The sequence below is a fragment of the Pan paniscus genome, chromosome 1 (genome assembly GCF_029289425.2).
Source record: "Pan paniscus chromosome 1, NHGRI_mPanPan1-v2.0_pri, whole genome shotgun sequence".
Lineage (NCBI taxonomy): Eukaryota > Metazoa > Chordata > Mammalia > Primates > Hominidae > Pan > Pan paniscus.
The window spans coordinates 124,089,442-124,109,385 of NC_073249.2; the positions used below are offsets into that span (position 1 = coordinate 124,089,442).

At 34.9% G+C, this 19,944-nt stretch overlaps 1 protein-coding gene across 3 annotated transcripts in view; it reads left to right on the forward strand.

Annotated features, from left to right (window-relative positions):
• The window catches only part of COL11A1 (collagen type XI alpha 1 chain), a 233,700-nt gene that overhangs the window by 174,609 nt on the left and 39,147 nt on the right, over nucleotides 1–19,944 (forward strand). For all 3 annotated transcript variants that reach the window (XR_008626073.2, XM_034932204.3, XM_003808494.7), the window contains exons 47-50: nucleotides 10,718–10,771; nucleotides 12,537–12,590; nucleotides 13,744–13,797; nucleotides 19,568–19,621. Coding sequence is in view for 2 of the 3 variants with exons in the window: in XM_034932204.3 (XP_034788095.3) it covers nucleotides 10,718–10,771; nucleotides 12,537–12,590; nucleotides 13,744–13,797; nucleotides 19,568–19,621 (216 nt within the window). In the remaining variant the exon portion in view is untranslated. The remainder of the gene's footprint in view (nucleotides 1–10,717; nucleotides 10,772–12,536; nucleotides 12,591–13,743; nucleotides 13,798–19,567; nucleotides 19,622–19,944) is intronic.

Here is a 19,944-nt window from a genome sequence, read left to right on the forward strand (position 1 = left end):
TGGCCGAATAGGAACAGCTCCGGTCTACAGCTCCCAGCGTGAGCGACGCAGAATACGGGTGATTTCTGCATTTCCATCTGAGGTACCGGGTTCATCTCACTAGGGAGGGCCAGACAGTGGGCGCAGGTCAGTGGGTGCGCGCACCGTGTGCGAGCCGAAGCAGGGCCAGGCATTGCCTCACTTGGGAAGCACAAGGGGTCAGGGAGTTCCCTTTCTGAGTCAAAGAAAAGGGGTGACGGACTCACCTGGAAAATCGGGTCACTCCCACCGGAATACTGCACTTTTCCAACCGGCTTAAAAAACGGCGCACCACGAGATTATATCCGGCACCTGGCTCAGAGGGTCCTACGCCCACGGAGTCTCGCTGATTGCTAGCACAGCAGTCTGAGATCAAACTGCAAGGCGGCAGCGAGGCTGGGGGAGGGGCGCCCGCCATTGCCCAGGCTTGCTTAGGTAAACAAAGCAGCCATGAAGCTCCAGCTGGGTGGAGCTCACCACAGCTCAAGGAGGCCTGCCTGCCTCTGTAGGCTCCACCTCTGGGGGGCAGAGCACAGACAAACAAGACAACAGTAACCTCTGCAGACTTAAATGTCCCTGTCTGAAAGCTTTGAAGAGAGCAGTGGTTCTCCCAGCACGCAGCTGGAGATCTGAGAACAGGCAGGCTGCCTCCTCAAGTGGGTCCCTGACCCCTGACCCCCGAGCAGCCTAACTGGGAGGCACCCCCCAGCAGGGGCACACTGACACCTCACACGGCAGGGTATTCCAACAGACCTGCAGCTGAGGGTCCTGTCTGTTAGAAGGAAAACTAAAAAACAGAAAGGACATCCACACCAAAAACCCATCTGTACATCACCATCATCAAAGACCAAAAGTAGATAAAACCACAAAGATGGGGGAAAAACAGAACAGAAAAACTGGAAACTCTAAAAACCAGAGCGCCTCTCCTCCTCCAAAGGAACGCAGTTCCTCACCAGCAATGGAACAAAGCTGGATGGAGAATGACTTTGATGAGCTGAGAGAAGAAGGCTTCAGACGATCAAATTACTCTGAGCTACGGGAGGACATTCAAACCAAAGGCAAAGAAGTTGAAAACTTTGAAAAAATTTAGAAGAATGTATAACTAGAATAACCAATACAGGGAAGTGCTTAAAGGAGCTGATGGAGCTGAAAACCAAGGCTCGAGAACTACGTGAAGAATGCAGAAGCCTCAGGAGCCGATGCGATCAACTGGAAGAAAGGGTATCAGCGAGGGAAGATGAAATGAATGAAATGAAGCGAGAAGGGAAGTTTAGAGAAAAAAGAATAAAAAGAAATGAGCAAAGCCTCCAAGAAATATGGGACTATGTGAAAAGACCAAATCTACGTCCGATTGGTGTACCTGAAAGTGATAGGGAGAATGGAACCAAGTTGGAAAACACTCTGCAGGATATTATCCAGGAGAACTTCCCCAATCTAGCAAGGCAGGCCAATGTTCAGATTCAGGAAATACAGAGAATGCCACAAAAATACTCCTCGAGAAGAGCAACTCCAAGACACATAATTGTCAGATTCACCAAAGTTGAAATGAAGGAAAAAATGTTAAGGGCAGCCAGAGAGAAAGGTCGGGTTACCCTCAAAGGGAAGCCCATCAGACTAACAGCCGATCTCTCAGCAGAAACCCTACAAGCCAGAAGAGAGGGGGGGCCAATATTCAACATTCTTAAAGAAAAGAATTTTCAACCCAGAATTTCATATCCAGCCAAACTAAGCTTCATAAGTGAAGGAGAAATAAAATACTTTACAGAAAAGCAAATGCTGAAAGATTTTGTCACCACCAGGCCTGCCCTAAAAGAGCTCCTGAAGGCAGTGCTAAACATGAAAAGGAACAACCGGTACCAGCCACTGCAAAAACATGCCAAAATGTAAAGATCATCGAGACTAGGAAGAAACTGCATCAACTAACTAGCAAAATAACCAGCTAACATCGTAATGACAGGATCAAATTCACACATAACAATATTAACTTTAAATGTAAATGGGCTAAATGCTCCAATTAAAAGACACAGACTGGCAAATTGGATAAAGAGTCAAGACCCATCAGTGTGCTGTATTCAGGAAACCCATCTCACATGCAGAGACACACATAGGCTCAAAATAAAAGGATGGAGGAAGATCTACCAAGCAAATGGAAAACAAAAAAGGGCAGGGGTTGCAATCCTAGTCTCTGATAAAACAGACTTTAAACCAACAAAGATCAAAAGAGACAAAGAAGGCCATTACATAATGGTAAAGGGATCAATTCAACAAGAAGAGCTAACTATCCTAAATATATATGCACCCAATACAGGAGCACCAAGATTCATAAAGCAAGTCCTGAGTGACCTACAAAGAGACTTAGACTCCCACACATTAATAATGGGAGACTTTAACACCCCACTGTCAACATTAGACAGATCAACGAGACAGAAAGTCAACAAGGATACCCAGGAATTGAACTCAGCTCTGCACCAAGTGGACCTAATAGACATCTACAGAACTCTCCACCCCAAATCAACAGAATATACATTTTTTTCAGCACCACAACACACCTATTCCAAAATTGACCACATAGTTGGAAGTAAAGCTCTCCTCAGCAAATGTATAAGAACAGAGATTATAACAAACTATCTCTCAGACCACAGTGCAATCAAACTAGAACTCAGGATTAAGAATCTCACTCAAGACCGCTCAACTACATGGAAACTGAACAACCTGCTCCTGAATGACTACTGGGTACATAACGAAATGAAGGCAGAAATAAAGATGTTCTTTGAAACCAATGAGAACAAAGACACAATATACCAGAATCTCTGGGACGCATTCAAAGCAGTGGGTAGAGGGAAATTTATAGCACTAAATGCCCACAAGAGAAAGCAGGAAAGATCCAAAATTGACACCCTAACATCACAATTAAAAGAACTAGAAAAGCAAGAGCAAACACATCCAAAAGCTAGCAGAAGGCAAGAAATAACTAAAATCAGAGCAGAACTGAAGGAAATAGAGACACAAAAAACCCTTCAAAAAATTAATGAATCCAGGAGCTGGTTTTTTGAAAGGATCAACAAAATTGATAGACCCTTAGCAAGACTAATAAAGACAAAAAAGAGAAGAATCAAATAGATGCAATAAAGAATGATAAAGGGCATACCACCACCGATCCCACAGAAATACAAACTACCATCAGAGAATACTGCAAACACCTCTACGGAAATAAACTAGAAAATCTAGAAGAAATGGATAAATTCCTTGACACATACACTCTCCCAAGACTAAACCAGGAAGAAGTTGAATCTCTTAATAGACCAATAACAGGAGCTGAAATTGTGGCAATAATCAATAGCTTACCAACCAAAAAGAGTCCAGGACCAGATGGATTCACAGCCGAATTCTACCAGAGGCACAAGGAGGAACTGGTACCATTACTTCTGAAACTATTCCAATCAACAGAAAAAGAGGGAATCCTCCCTAACTCATTTTATGAGGCCAGCATCATTCTGATACTAAAGCCAGGCAGAGACACAACCAAAAAAGAGAATTTTAGACCAATATCCTTGATGAACATTGATGCAAAAATCCTCAATAAAATACTGGCAAACCGAATCCAGCAGCACATCAAAAAGCTTATCCACCATGATGAAGTGGGTTTCGCCCCTGGGATGCAAGGCTGGTTCAATATACACAAATCAATAAATGTAATCCAGCATATAAACAGAGCCAAAGACAAAAACCACATGATTATCTCAATAGATGCAGAAAAAGCCTTTGACAAAATTCAACAACCCTTCATGCTAAAAACTCTCAATAAATTAGGTATTGATGGGACGTATTTCAAAATAATAAGAGCTATCTATGACAAACCCACAGCCAATATCATACTGAATGGGCAAAAACTGGAAGTATTCTCTTTGAAAACGGGCACAAGACAGGGATGCCCTCTCTCACCACTCCTATTCAACATAGTGTTGAAAGTTCTGGCCAGGGCAATTAGGCAGGAGAAGGAAATAAAGGGTACTCAATTAGGAAAAGATGAAGTCAAATTGTCCCTGTTTGCAGATGACATGATTGTATATCTAGAAAACCCCATTGTCTCAGCCCAAAATCTCCTTAAGCTGATAAGGAACTTTAGCAAAGTCTCAGGATACAAAATCAATGTACTAAAATCACAGGCATTCTTATACACCAACAACAGACAAACAGAGAGCCAAATCATGAGTGAACTCCCATTCACAATTGCTTCAAAGAGAATAAAATACCTAGGAATCCAACTTACAAGGGATGTGAAGGACCTCTTCAAGGAGAACTACAAACCACTGCTCAATGAAATAAAAGAGGATACAAACAAATGGAAGAACATTCCATGCTCATGGGTAGGAAGAATCAGTATCGTGAAAATGGCCATACTGCCCAAGGTAATTTACAGATTCAATGCCATCCCCATCAAGCTACCAATGCCTTTCTTCACAGAATTGGAGAAAACTACTTTAAAGTTCATATGGAACCAAAAAAGAGCCCACATCGCCAAGTCAATCCTAAGCCAAAAAAGCAAAGCTGGAGGCATTACACTACCTGACTTCAAACTATACTACAAGGCTACAGTAACCAAAACAGCATGGTACTGGTACCAAAACAGAGATATAGATCAATGGAACAGAACAGAGCCCTCAGAAATAATGCCGCATATCTACAACTATCTGTTCTTTGACAAACCTGAGAAAAACAAGCAATGGGGAAAGGATGCCCTATTTAATAAATGGTGCTGGGAGAACTGGCTAGCCATATGTAGAAAGCTGAAACTGGATCCCTTCCTTACACCTTATACAAAAATCAATTCAAGATGGATTAAAGACTTAAACGTTAGACCTAAAACCATAAAAACCCTAGAAGAAAACCTAGGCATTACCATTCAGGACATAGGCATGGGCAAGGACTTCATGTCTAAAACACCAAAAGCAATGGCAACAGAAGCCAAAATTGACAAATGGGATCTAATTAAACTAAACAGCTTCTGCACAGCAAAAGAAACTACCATCAGAGTGAACAGGCAACCTACAAAATGGGAGAAAATTTTCACCACCTACTCATCTGACAAAGGGCTAATATCCAGAATCTACAATGAAGTCAAACAAATTTACAAGAAAAAAACAAACAACCCCATCAAAAAGTGGGCGAAGGACATGAACAGACACTTCTCAAAAGAAGACATCTATGCAGCCAAAAAACACATGAAAAAATGCTCATCATCACTGGCCATCAGAGAAATGCAAATCAAAACCACAATGAGACACCATCTCACACCAGTTAGAATGGCAGTCATTAAAAAGTCAGGAAACAACAGGTGCTGGAGAGGATGTGGAGAAATAGGAACACTTTTACACTGTTGGTGGGACTGTAAACTAGTTCAACCATTGTGGAAGTCAGTGTGGCGATTCCTCAGGGATCTAGAACAAGAAATACCATTTGACCCAGCCATCCCATTACTGGGTATATATGCAAAGGATTATATATCATGCTGCTGTACATGCACACGTATGTTTATTGTAGCACTATTGACAACAGCAAAGACTTGGAACCAACCCAAATGTCCAACAATGATAGACTAGATTAATAAAATGTGGCACATATACACCATGGAATACTATGCAGCCATAAAAAATGATGAGTTCATGTCCTTTGTAGGGACATGGATGAAATTGGAAATCATCATTCTCAGTAAACTATCGCAAGAACAAAAAACCAAACACCGCATATTCTCACTCATAGGTGGGAATTGAACAATGAGATCACATGGACACAGGAAGGGGAATATCACACTCTGGGGACTGTGGTGGGGTGGGGGGAGGGGGGAGGGATAGCATTGGGAGATATACCTAATGCTAGATGAGGAGTTAGTGGGTGCAGCACACCAGCATGGCACATGTATACATATGTAACTAACCTGCACAATGTGCACATGTACCCTAAAACTTAAAGTATAATTTTAAAGAAGTAAGATATTAGAAGGGTCCTTTCATAGGACTCATAACAAGATAAGTTAGTACTTCAGATTGATAGCAATAGGAGGAACACGAAGTCCCAGGCAGACAGGGGCGGATCTGGAGACACTTTCGCTTCCTTTCCCTGGAGAAACTCGACCTATGACTCTTTACTTTCAAGATGGCTAAAAAAATTGAAAGCATTTTGAGAAATGGGATCCTGCCAAAAGCAACTGCCAACAGCACATGTTAAACAACTAATAGGTAAAATAAATTAACAGTCGATCATTTAAGATCGATTATTATCATTTTAAAATTGTAATTTGAATTTTATGAAACATATCCAGGAAAATAAATATTAAATTGTAGAACACTACAGCCTCTGTTCAAATATATCTTAAAATTGGACTCTTAAACAACATGTTCCAGAACAGATACCTTCTATTCTGGGTTTTTGTTTTTTTTTGTTTTTTTGAGACGGAGTCTTACGTTGTCACCCAGGCTGGAGTGCAGTGGCATGCTCTCGCTCACTGCAAGCTCCGCTTCCCAGGTTCATGCCATTCTCCGGAGACGGGGTTTCACCGTGTTAGCCAGGATGGTCTCGATCTCCTGACCTCGTCATCTGCCCACCTCAGCCTCCCAAAGTGCTGGGATTACAGGCGTGAGCCACTGCGCCTGGCCGTATTCTGGGTTGTTTTTTTACCTTCCACTTGATGTTCACTGCTTCCTACAAACCTTGGAAACGTTGAGCTTTTTTCTTCCACTTGCTTATTCTGTCTCTTCCTAGTGATCCACGGAAAGATTATAGCATTTTGTCTTAAATGATATTGAGGTCCCACATGAGGGTAACTTATGGTATATTATTTGTATTAGAAATGGTAAATTAAGTCATCTAGTTCACTGAACCTAGAAATTTGTGAACTTGTAGAAAAGCCTATGTAAATTGAATTTATATAAAAAATTTGTATCTTTATTTTTATAAATATGATTATAAAATTACTGTTTTGATATTAAATAGCTTATGTGCATAATTACACAAATTGCATCATGAACACAATATAATGAATTATTACTGTTAAAACACTTAATAAATGTTTATCAGATAACAAGATTTTTTATTTATCTCATTTTAAGGTCAAAATAATTCTTTTTAAACTTGGAGAGTGCAAAAACTTCACTTTCATATTTGTCATGTTTAGGTTATACTTGTTAGACAATTATACATAAACAGTCATAAGTACCACATATCAATATGTGTGAGAAGCATACATATTTGAAAACAAGGCATTAAAATTAGATTGTCAATGGGTACATTAATATTCATTTTCTTTTTTTATTTGACTACTCTGAATCCTATAAAAGTGTAATTCAGAAACAGTTCTCATGATTAAAGTAGGTGTCTTGTAGATTATATTTATAAAATATTCAATAAACATCATCTTCATTTCCACGAAGTAAGAAATGTGCTCTTTGATGAGGGTGACTCAAGAAATCAATTCATTAAAAAAAGTGATTGCATTTTCCCACAGCTACTTCTGTAAATCAGGAAACTGAATGATGCTAATGTAATTAACATGTTCACAATTGCATCTGCCTCCTTTAATTGAGTCTTCATGGCAGAATAGATATTAGCAATTATAATAGACATAAATAAAATAATCTAATATTCAGGTTACATGTCTTGATTTTTCAATTTGATGTTTACTGTCATCTGCATATGAAGGATATACACACACACACATATATGGAGTGAGAGAGAGTGTGCATTCTTGGCCTAACTTCATTTTTCAACTCATCATTTAAGTGGCAATGATTTTAAATTGACAGACCTTAAAACAGAATCTCTCCATGCATAAATTACCTCTTCGGAGAAAGGTAGGACATTTCATGAGAACGGATTAACCCTAGAGTGCTTTTCAGAGTGTTTAGTTCCATGCAACAAGAGATTTTGACTCATTGTGTCTCCACTAATTGTAATAATAATAATTTTTTGTCTTAATCAATACAAACTATGATCTAACTGAATTAAAAATAAATAAATTTTTTTCTATCGGGATATTTTTATTGAACTAATTGGAATAATTATATGCATTAAAAAGATGAAAATACACAACTGGGTTTGTAATAAAAAAACTGTGAATTAATATTGACATACCTTTTAATTTGGGGATACTAAATTAGATGCACTCTATCCTAAAAGGGTGTGAAAACCTGGACAAAAAATAAGGAATGTAATTTTAAATTTATGGTGTTTTTGGAAACTTAATTATGTTTAAGTTGCAGTGTATGCTATTTAAGAAAATGGTGTTAAAGTGAAATATTTATTTAAACTGTGTTAAAATATACATGCATGTTTAAGAATTTAAGTTTATGTGTTTCATCAAATTCAGATTTTGAATTTCTGAAATTGACTGATTTAGAACCTAAAATTTTTTGCAGTCACCTACAAGTAATTTTTAGGTCCATAAGATCTGAGAAATACTACCTGTCTTTTTCTTCCAGAAACTTCACTTATAATTCTAGAAACAGTCATCAGATGATGGTAACAGTTTGGGAAGTATATATAGCAGTCTCTTTTCTTAGACATCTTACTGACATTTGAGAAAAAAATGAAATTCTGGTACATATTTTTTGTTACAAATTAGTAACTAAGATTTCCTCATAAAAATGAATATATGCCACAATTAAACAAATATATAAATATATTCAGTAAAGTTCCTTCTTTACAAACTGAAAGTCATGTGGATATAGTAGGTTATAAAAAAAATTTTGTGGATCATTACCAGCATTGAAAAAATGAAATAGAACAGGATAAGGTAAAATAGAATGAAAATATCAAAAGCTATCATCTATGCAAAAGGCTAAGTACTGCTTTTTTGAAACTCATGTTTCAGCTACTTTACATGCGCATGGTTAGGGAGCATTAAGTAAAATACATTTTTCACAGTGGCTCACAGTCAAATAATATTCAGCAATTACAATGCAGTGTCAAGAAGTCAGTAATGTCACGAAAGTACTAGCAGTTATTTAGAGCTTTTACATTGTATTTTTATGTCTAAAATAGATTACATCTAAAATATTATGCAAACATTAAAAATTAATTATGTATAGCATATATAAGATGTATTAATATATAAATAATTATACACTAAAAACACGAAAAAATGAAAAAAATCCATAATCCTACAATATTAGAAATGATTACTATGTTTGCTATTTGTCTGATAATTAGCATACCTATTCTACCTACATATTTTACAGTTAAACTTATGCATATTCATTTGTATTTTTTATTTGTTGTATATATTATTCATGTTTAGAGTATTAGTATCACATTAATAGTCACATAACATTCCACTACTTTATGTAACTGAATTTCTTTAGTTCTTTTTTCTAAGATTAAACTTTTGGACTGACAGGATTTTCAGTATCATAGCTACTGTTAGCAAGAAACATTTTATTGAATGTAGCTATCCTTATTAGTTTATTTTCTTAGAGTTCATTCATTCAACAAACATTTTAATTTTTGATTGCTCCTCTGCTAGTTCCTAAACAGTTAACACCTAAAAGATCACTGATGAATGCATGCCCCAGAGTAGTTCATGACTGTAAATATACACAAAAGTGACATAAGAAAATTTATAAATGTACAATTGAAGTATGTACAAAGTATTGTTGTGACATGAAAGAGGAAATAATAATCTTCATGGAATAATTTTTGGGAAGATTAAATAAGTAGTCAAGAACTAAAATAATTTTTCGGTGAAGACATAGACAGATGAAATTTGAGTGCAATCTTTCTGTCTTCCTTTATACTGTAACACAGAGCTTTTCCTAAATAGCAGTTACAGTGCAATTGAATACAATGGAAATAGATTTGAAAGAATTTTTTTGTTTTTTGGAGACGGAGTCTTGCTCTGTCACCCAGGTTGGAGTGCAGTGGCACGATCTTGGTTCACTGCAAGCTCCACCTCCGGAGTTCACACCATTCTCCTGCCTCAGCCTCCCGAGTAGCTGTGACTACAGTCGCCTGCCACCACGCCCGGCTAATTTTTTTTTTTTTTGTATTTTTAGTAGAGACGGGGTTTCACCGGTGTTAGCCAGGATGGTCTCGATCTCCTGACCTCGTGATCCGCCCGCCTCAGCCTCCCAAAGTGCTGGGATTACAGCCGTGAGCCACTGCGCCCGGCCTGAAAGAATTTTTCAAAGTATAATATAGTAGGTTTCATGGGCTCATTGATTTGTAAGATTCAGAAATTGAATTAACAGGTCAAAAATTCAGAAGATATTTATAACCTTTGAAATGTATTGGAATATTTATTTTACCAGACTGGTACCTAACTATAAAAACCTCATATACTAAAATATTTTGGGTCAAAAGATTCCAGAAATCTGTACCAGGGAAGTTCTATATATTATTTGTACAGGACTGAGCAAATGGTTGGGTGTTCATAAATTCCCAGATCAAATTAATATTTAGTTATTATAACTAAAAATAAACAATATAATATTATACAAAACATAAATTTTATTTGTAAATGTAGGTGTAAGATTTTATCACATGTGGTCAACATTTGCATAGTAGGTATTTTAACAAATGTTAGTATCTGAATCTTAATTTCCATGTTCTTATTGAACTTTATACTTGATTTTATCTTAGAAATTGACCAAACTTTTTTTTTAAAGACATGAGTGACTTTTATTATTTTTCTATTATATTTTCTTAGGGTCTGCCAGGCCCACCTGGTGAAAAAGGTGAAAATGGGGATGTTGGTCCCATGGTAAGTTTTTATTTTTGGTGTTTGATGGGTATGTGTCATATGCATGGCAGTCACTGGTTTGTAAAGTATTATGTGTTCTTTCATTACTATGTATATATTATTGAGGTGTATATAAGCAACTGACATGATTTAGTTATATATTAGTCTTTAGCTCTGGATTTTGATTTGGAGCAGGTAGAGAATAGGTAATATTGACTCAAGATTTAGATAATTAGCAATTTATACAGAATCAAAAATTAACTACTTTGAAACAAATTCTTAATTTAATAATTCTGTCTTAATTAGAATGCTATGACTTATAATTATTTGCATTTATTGATTCTGGCTCTCTAAGACCTGAACTGAAAATTTGAAATGCATATAATTGTTTATGAAGCACTACCTTAGATAAGAAAATAATTAGCAAAGGTCATTGAAATCCATAATGAAATGTGATGACTGCATGTCTTAAGTGGCCCTTTCCTTCAACATTGCCCCCAATTTTCACTTCCTTCAAAATACACATTTTGAAATTTTAACACTTGTCTGTTAGGTTTTATTCTCCTTAGGAATTACACTCAAATCTATTATATTCTTTGAAATGATCCGTATCATCATTAATAAACCTAGATATAAGAAATGCATAAAAAACTTTGCTGGCCGGGCGCGGTGGCTCACGCCTGTAATCCCAGCACTTTGGGAGGCTGAGGCGGGCGGATCACGATGTCAGGAGATCGAGACCATCCTGGCTAACACGGTGAAACCCCGTCTCTACTAAAAATACAAAACAAAATTAGCCGGGCATGGTGGCGTGTGCCTGTAGTCCCAGCTACTCGGGAGGCTGAGACAGGAGAATGGCGTGAACCCAGGAGGCGGAGCTTGCAGTGAGCCGAGATCGCGCCACTGCACTCCAGCCTGGGCGACAGAGCAAGACTCCGTCTCAAAAAAAAAACCACTTTTCTGATTCAAATAACTGGTTAATACTTCCAAGCAGTAACAGATACATAGCAAGTTCCTTTCCAGATATGGTTACCATCGTTCCATGAATCATTGATATATTCTTCCTGATTACACGGTAGTAGATAATAACAGAAAAGCTTTTCAACCATGGCATTAGAATAAACTGAGATCTTTTAAAAATACTAATGTCCAGTGAAATGTACTAATGTACAGTGAAAAACAAATTCGCTGTAGACTATTTTAATCACAACTTTGAGATAGGAGTTTCTGGAATCAGTATTTTATAAAAAGTTTTCCAAGTTAATTTTACTGCACTGTCAGGAGAGAAAATCTTTGTTTTATGATGAAATTAAATAATTATTCTTATTTCTAATTCTAGCATATAGAACCTAAGAGTTGACATAGAAAAAGCTAAAAATACCTATCAACAAAAAATACTTCTATTGAGTTAATGAATTCTAAATCTATTCAAGCACCATTTATTTTTCCAACTTTACATTCTCTTTATGTTGTAACATATTCTAGCATGAAATATATCTAGTTATATTGTGAACACATTATACCAGACAGTAGCAATAGGCTTTCTTGGCCCATTTTCTAATCAAATTGTTTATCTTGAAATCCTAATTTCCTCATAGCTATGTGTAAAGGCTCATTTGCTAACATGATGTTGTATCCATGAAGGATGACTTATAACCCTGATATGCTTCACTAACTATAGTTTTTGCAAGCTTAAACTTCTTTTAGATTTTTCAGTCATAAAATGAAAATGTTGGAAACACATTTGAATTTGGTCTTTGTAAACCTCAATATTTCTCTCTTACAGGGGCCACCTGGTCCTCCAGGCCCAAGAGGCCCTCAAGGTCCCAATGGAGCTGATGTAAGAACTCTGAAATATATGTTAATTATTTTGAAGTTATATAGGTATTGTTATTTTATGGCAGATGCTCTTTGTGAGTTATAACAATATTAAACTATTGTTTAATATTAAGTGGTTAAGAACTCAAGGGTCACCTGTTCACTCCACTTTATTATACAATGAAATAAATGGAATTTATAGTGAACAAATCATGGAAAATGTAACAAAGGTACACATTTTCCATTCAATAGATATTTACTGGTGACTGAGAAATGTTATAATGTTGTATATATTAAAATTACTACATTGTTCAAACCAACATACTTAGACTGTGCCTTGCATATGATAACTCTTATGCATTTGTTAACAGTGGCTTTCATGTAAAAGCTTTGCATTTTGTATTTTCAGACTATATAATGTTACAGCAATATGTGCGTGATAGGTGCAGCCTTTATCATGTAAAATGTTTTCTCTTAATTGTATAAAGATGATATTCTCCAAGCTTAAAAATTATTTTAATGTTATAAGATTTTGAAATATAATGCCATATTTATCTTACTGTTACCATTAATGGATCCATGGCTTTGATGATATTTTTCCTTCTGGCCAACTTTTCACAATGAAGAAGTCTATGTTTCCTTCATGTCTCTGGTCTTCATTTTCTTCATTATTTAATATCTGCTTTAATTCTGGCAGGCCAGAACTAAGTAAAAATAGACTAGAAAGAGAGGAATTAAAAGAGTTTTTAGATTTTCATTCTTCTTAGGTAATTTAAAAGCTAAAAGATGTTATAAGGGGTTTGTTTCTTGCCTAGATTATGTAATTCTTAACCAGGGTCATAATTTTGATTCACTACAAAATCACCGCCTAAAACCAATCTGACTATTCTATTGGCAAAGAGATTGAAATTATGTTTCAGGAATCAACCAGAGCTTGAAAGTCTCCTGCTTTATCTTCAAAATTATAGTGAATTTGAAAATCAGTGTAATATATTCAATTATTTGCTTTCCAACACATTTGACAATTCTATTAAGCATCATTTAGTCTCATTCTTTAAATGACTAAGAATACTCATGCATCTATTTCTCTTCTTTGAGAACAACTAGACATATGTTTACGAATGCATTATTTTAATAAGAATATGGATAATTACATTCCTTTTTCTACACTGCAGGGACCACAAGGACCCCCAGGGTCTGTTGGTTCAGTTGGTGGTGTTGGAGAAAAGGTAAATATGTTAGTGACACACAGTTTGAAACTGCATGAATTAAGAACTGTAATAATATTGGGTAGTAGTTTAAGTGCTTCTAGTATGTGTGTTTCTAAGCCTTTTACATAGTTATATGATTCACATGTCATCTAGTAGTTGCAAAAATTAAAGTTGAAATGATTTTGCAATATTATGTTTTGGTTGCCAATTATTTTATTGAATGAGTGCAGGTATTATTTTCTTTAAGCAGGAACCTCACAATTACGGTGTCGTTAATATCCACATTTATAAGCTGAGAAAGCTGAGCCCTAGAGGATTCCTGTAATTTCATCAAAGATTTTCCTTAGAAAGTAACTAAGCTAGGATACACTGCAGTCCATGAATGTCTAGTAATAGTACTCAAAATAGAAGAGATTGGTTGATGTAACTGACTTAAAGGGAAAAAGGAATCCTGCAAGCCACAAAGGAATGAATCATTCATTTTGTTATATTTTGAGTTATATTTTCTTTTTTTTTTAATTTTTTTTTATTATACTTTAAGTTTTAGGGTACATGTGCACATTGTGCAGGTTAGTTACATATGTATACATGTGTCATGCTGGTGCACAGCACCCACTAACTCGTCATCTAGCATTAGGTATATCTCCCAATGCTATCCCTCCCCCCTCCCCCCTCCCCACCACAGTCCCCAGAGTATGATATTCCCCTTCCTGTGTCCATGTGATCTCATTGTTCAATTCCCACCTATGAGTGAGAATATGCGGTGTTTGGTTTTTTGTTCTTGCGATAGTTTACTGAGAATGATGGTTTCCAATTTCATCCATGTCCCTACAAAGGATATGAACTCATCATTTTTTATGGCTGCATAGTATTCCATGGTGTATATGTGCCACATTTTCTTAATCCAGTCTATCATTGTTGGACATTTGGGTTGGTTCCAAGTCTTTGCTATTGTGAATAATGCCGCAATAAACATACGTGTGCATGTGTCTTTATAGCAGCATGATTTATAGTCATTTGGGTATATACTCAGTAATGGGATGGCTGGGTCAAATGGTATTTCTAGTTCTAGATCCCTGAGGAATCGCCACACTGACTTCCACAATGGTTGAACTAGTTTACAGTCCCACCAACAGTGTAAAAGTGTTCCTATTTCTCCACATCCTCTCCAGCACCTGTTGTTTCCTGACTTTTTAATGATTGCCATTCTAACTGGTGTGAGATGATATCTCATTGTGGTTTTGATTTGCATTTCTCTGATGGCCAGTGATGATGAGCATTTTTTCATGTGTTTTTTGGCTGCATAGATGTCTTCTTTTGAGAAGTGCCTGTTCATGTCCTTCGCCCACTTTTTGATGGGGTTGTTTGTTTTTTTCTTGTAAATTTGTTTGAGTTCATTGTAGATTCTGGATATTAGCCCTTTGTCAGATGAGTAGGTTGCGAAAATTTTCTCCCATGTTGTAGGTTGCCTATTCACTCTGATGGTAGTTTCTTTTGCTGTGCAGAAGCTGTTTAGTTTAATTAGATCCCATTTGTCAATTTTGGCTTTTGTTGCCATTGCTTTTGGTGTTTTGGACATGAAGTCCTTGCCCACGCCTATGTCCTGAATGGTAATGCCTAGGTTTTCTTCTAGGGTTATTTTCATTACTAATACTCTGACCTATCCTTGTCACTTGTCAAAATATTTGGCATGAACCACAATATCTGGGATCAGAATAGCTTTTTTTTTTTTCTTGTGAACATGATTTCATTTAAAAGTCTGCTCTTCCTTTTATAAAAATGTCAAAATGATTCATTGATTTCTTATTTATGCATTCATGCTCACTTCGTAATAGAATTTTCAAGAAAATTATCATTGATATTTGCTTGCTTTAAAAAATAACTACCAATTTTCAGAAAGGGAAGAATTATATTTATAACATCATATATTATGCAGTGAAAACACTAAAAAATTCCTTAATATGCTACTTGTTAAAAGATATCTGCAGTGTAGACTTACTCTATTCTTAAAAATGATTTCCTTTCTTGGTCTCAAGTTTTTTTGTGTATTTTATATTATATTTAAATTTATTTCTTTTAATTAAAGCATTTAATTCTCAGAAAAATGTAGTAAGATTAGATTATGTTATTATATTTTGATATCTACTTCAGCTTGACACCTGTATTCTAGTATTTTGATTATAATCGTTATTTGATTAAGATAATTTTTAACTCATTAGATAATTCTTACTGCATTCTTTGATTGACTGCCTTCTTTAATATATTCTTAAATTTAAAGTTGTGTGTTGAAACTGTTCCAGTAGTTGGTGTTGAAACTGAAAACACATTTTTCATTCCATTCAGTTGTCCTAGAAAACATTTTTCATCTTGCTTAGTCTCCTATGGGAGAGCACTTGTCTCTGAGGATATCATCACGTTAGACAAAAGGCACCAAGGCACACACCTTTTCCTCTTCTCTTTGCATCATCTCCTTTTGGCTCTAATGCTGACTCAATTGTTGTGGGAGCTAGTCTCTAGGATTATTAGCTTTTATCGGCTTATCTTGTTTCCTAAAAAGTTTGAATGCAGAGGGAAAGTTGTCATTATTTCAGTGCTACTCTTGAAAATAGGCATGAATGCCAGATGTTTAGTTCTGAGAAACTTCCTTCCACATTGTTTCCATTTAATTTAAAGCCTATGTATATTATAGTAACACTTTGCCAACTTTGACTCTTATGAGAATAATTCAGTCAATCTGAATCATTTTGAATCAATCCCAGTCAAAATGAGTTACACTAAAAAACAGTTTTAATTTTGCTCCTTTCTTTTGATTTTTTTTATGTGACAGCATGATAGAAGCAGAATTCTAACCTTCGTTTTTTTGTTTGTTTGTTTGTTTGTTGTTGTTGATGTTTTTTTTAATCAAGGATAGTATAATTTCTAATAGATTACAAATTTCTAACATCAGCTTTGATTCTGGCTGAATGTATACCCATTTCTATATTGGAAAATTTATTTCCAGTCACTGACAATGAAGAATTAAAAAACCAGTATCTTTTAGTCACGTTGCATTTTGTCTAAATATATTTAACCTGTTCTTCATGTACTGTAAAATTGCTATAAATAACTTTAGCACTTCACTAATTTTGTCAATACTTGGAAATATGTCAGGATATTTTCTTAAGGTTTATACATATTTTATAACTTTGTACATACAGAGTAATTTGTTGTTCTTTCTGAAAAGATATGTACCTAAACAAGTGCTTTATATAATGAGGTAAATAGTTACACGATAAGTAATGATGACTTCATAATCTAACATCTCCTTCATATATCAGTGCTCTATCATAAAACTTATATTAATTATTATTCTTCAGAATGAATAGTTTGTAGCATTGTGGTATTAGGAATATAGACTTAATTTATATAACATTAGTCTTGTTGCAATGATTTATTGATTTGTGATTTTGTCCCACCTTCCTTTTAAATGAAACATTTTAGATAAATTTTACATTTCATTTTAACTAATTGTCATTTTACATTGTGCACACTTGGATCTAACATACTAAATGGTAGTTTTCATATATTTTGGACAAATGAATATTAATATATTATTCTAAAAATGAAGAAACTTTGTAGTAAAAAGCTCATAGTTTTTTTGAAGCAGAAGATATTTTAAATTTTTTATCACCTCAGCATTTATCATTAGAAAGCACATACATAAATTCTAAGATTATTTAAACCTATCTTTTTACTACATATCATTTCACTCATTTAATAAAAAGAAAATAATCTTTTCACAATATCCATAAATTTAACTTTATAGTTGATAAGAACGAAAAGAGAACAATAAAACATATAGAGGGTTACTACGAAGTATTTCAACTATTTCTTCTGCAGTTCTAACTTTCTGTGATGTTACCATGAATTAATGTGGTACATAAGAAAACATTTTGGTTATTTCTTTTGCTGTGCAGAAGCTTTTTAGTTTAATTAAATCTCATTTGTCTAATTGGGGGTTTCTTTTGCCTGTGCTTTTGAGGTCTTAGTCATGAATTATTTGCCTAGACCAATGTCCAGAAGAGTTTTCCCTATGTTTTCTTTTAGTATTTTTATAGTTTCAGGTCTTATGTTTAAATTCTTGAATCCTTCTTGAGTTGATTTTTGTATATGGTAAGAGATAGGAGTCTAGTTTAATTCTTCTGCTTAAGGCAAATCAGATTTCTCAGCACCATTTATTGAAAAGAGGATCTTTTCCTTTTTGTTTTTGTCAACTTTGTCAAAGATTAGTTTGCTGTAAATATGCTTTTTTAGTTACTACAGCCTTGTAGTTGAATTTGAAGTCAGATAGTGTGATGCCTCCAGTTTTGTTCTTTTTGCTTAAGATTGCTTTGGCAATAAGACTCTTTTTTTGGTTTCATGTGAATTTTAGGTTTTTTTTCTAATTATATGAAAAATGACATGTTCAATGTACATGCTCAATAGACTTATCATATTTCTAAATAAATATTTTAACATGGACATTTTACAATTGATTTCAATGCCAAACTACTTGTTTCATTTTTAAGATATGAATATCAGCTCTTGGAAATATCACTAACATATCATTACATTATACTGAGATAGATGAATGATACCTCTCTTTATAAATAATATAAATGCAATTTTTTTTGTAAGAGTTATGCAAAAATTCTGGAAGTATTTGCTGTTCATCTTGAGAGATGAAATAATTTACACATCACACTACTTATAATAAACTCTTGAAAAGTACTTGATGTCTCCACCATTAAGTGGGTAATTTAAGAATTTAAAATATTTGTATATTCTCAGAGTAAGAAACTATGTACACAAAATAGTCTCTGCCCTGAAATTATGTTTGTATGGAATATGACACATTTATTTAAGAGCAGTGGATTTGTGTCAGGAATATCGGAAATATTAGAGTTAAAAAGTAAGGGAAATTTAGGCCTCACTTCTTTTTCAATTTAAAAGAACAATTGCCACCTCACAATTGCTGAGACCACTAGTGTGACTGATTTTGAGTGGAAACATGGTAAATGAATGTACTGTGTTACTTAAATGATTACTTGAACAAGATGTTATATTTTTGTGCATTTTGAATTGTGGGGCATTAGCAACAGACTTTCATAGCTAAACCCTACTAGTTACAGAGATTGATTTATTAGTCCACTGGGCTAGAAAAAAAGCCATTCATATCTAAACAGGGAGATAATAAAGGCTATCACATTTATGTGTATACTCAAATGGAGCAATTTTAATTAATGTCTAAGTACCTTTACATATATTATAATTATTGTCTTTCCTCTAAGTTCTTTAGATTCCTACTAAACAAATCCTCTAAAATATCAACATATGTACCAGCAAGTCATCTGTTGATTTGTTGTAGTTAAGATAAATAAATTTACATTTTAGCAAACAACAATTTGAAAGTGTTCACTCAATAAACTTTATTGTAATATGAATATTGACACAGTGCAAATACATAATATTTTAGGAAACATGCATATATCTGTTATGATGGTTTTGTGGTAATCTGGATTAATATGCCAACTATTAACCAACCAGTGACAACTACAGCATCAAGCCTGCATATTTCTGTCTACTCACCTGAGAAATAAAAGCATTGGAGTCACTGATAGAAAAATTTATTTTTGTTATTAAAGCTTTTCAATGCCTTTTAAATAATATTTAAAAGGGGCTAATCTAAAATGATATGATAACATTTGAATTTTACAAATGTAAAAGATCATCTCTGTATTCTAATACTAATTTGATCTTCTCTATATAGGGTGAACCTGGAGAAGCAGGGAACCCAGGGCCTCCTGGGGAAGCAGGTGTAGGCGTAAGTACTGTGTTATTGTTAACATAGTGTATTATTGGTTTGGGAATTTCTTTTACAGCATTACAAACATGTAACTTAACTCTTAGCTGTGGTTTGAATTTTACTTTCCCTTCCCAACTCATTAAGGAAAATCACAAATACAAAGCCTTGTTTAATAACTTTGGATATCTCTACATATGTGGATTCATAAACAAATTGAAAAAATATCATATTTGCTGAAGTTAGAACATGAAAACTATGGGCTGTTTACTGTATACATTCCCTTTGATGAACTGTCCATAAAAGGAACAAACAAAGAAGTCCTGCTGCCTTAAATAAACATG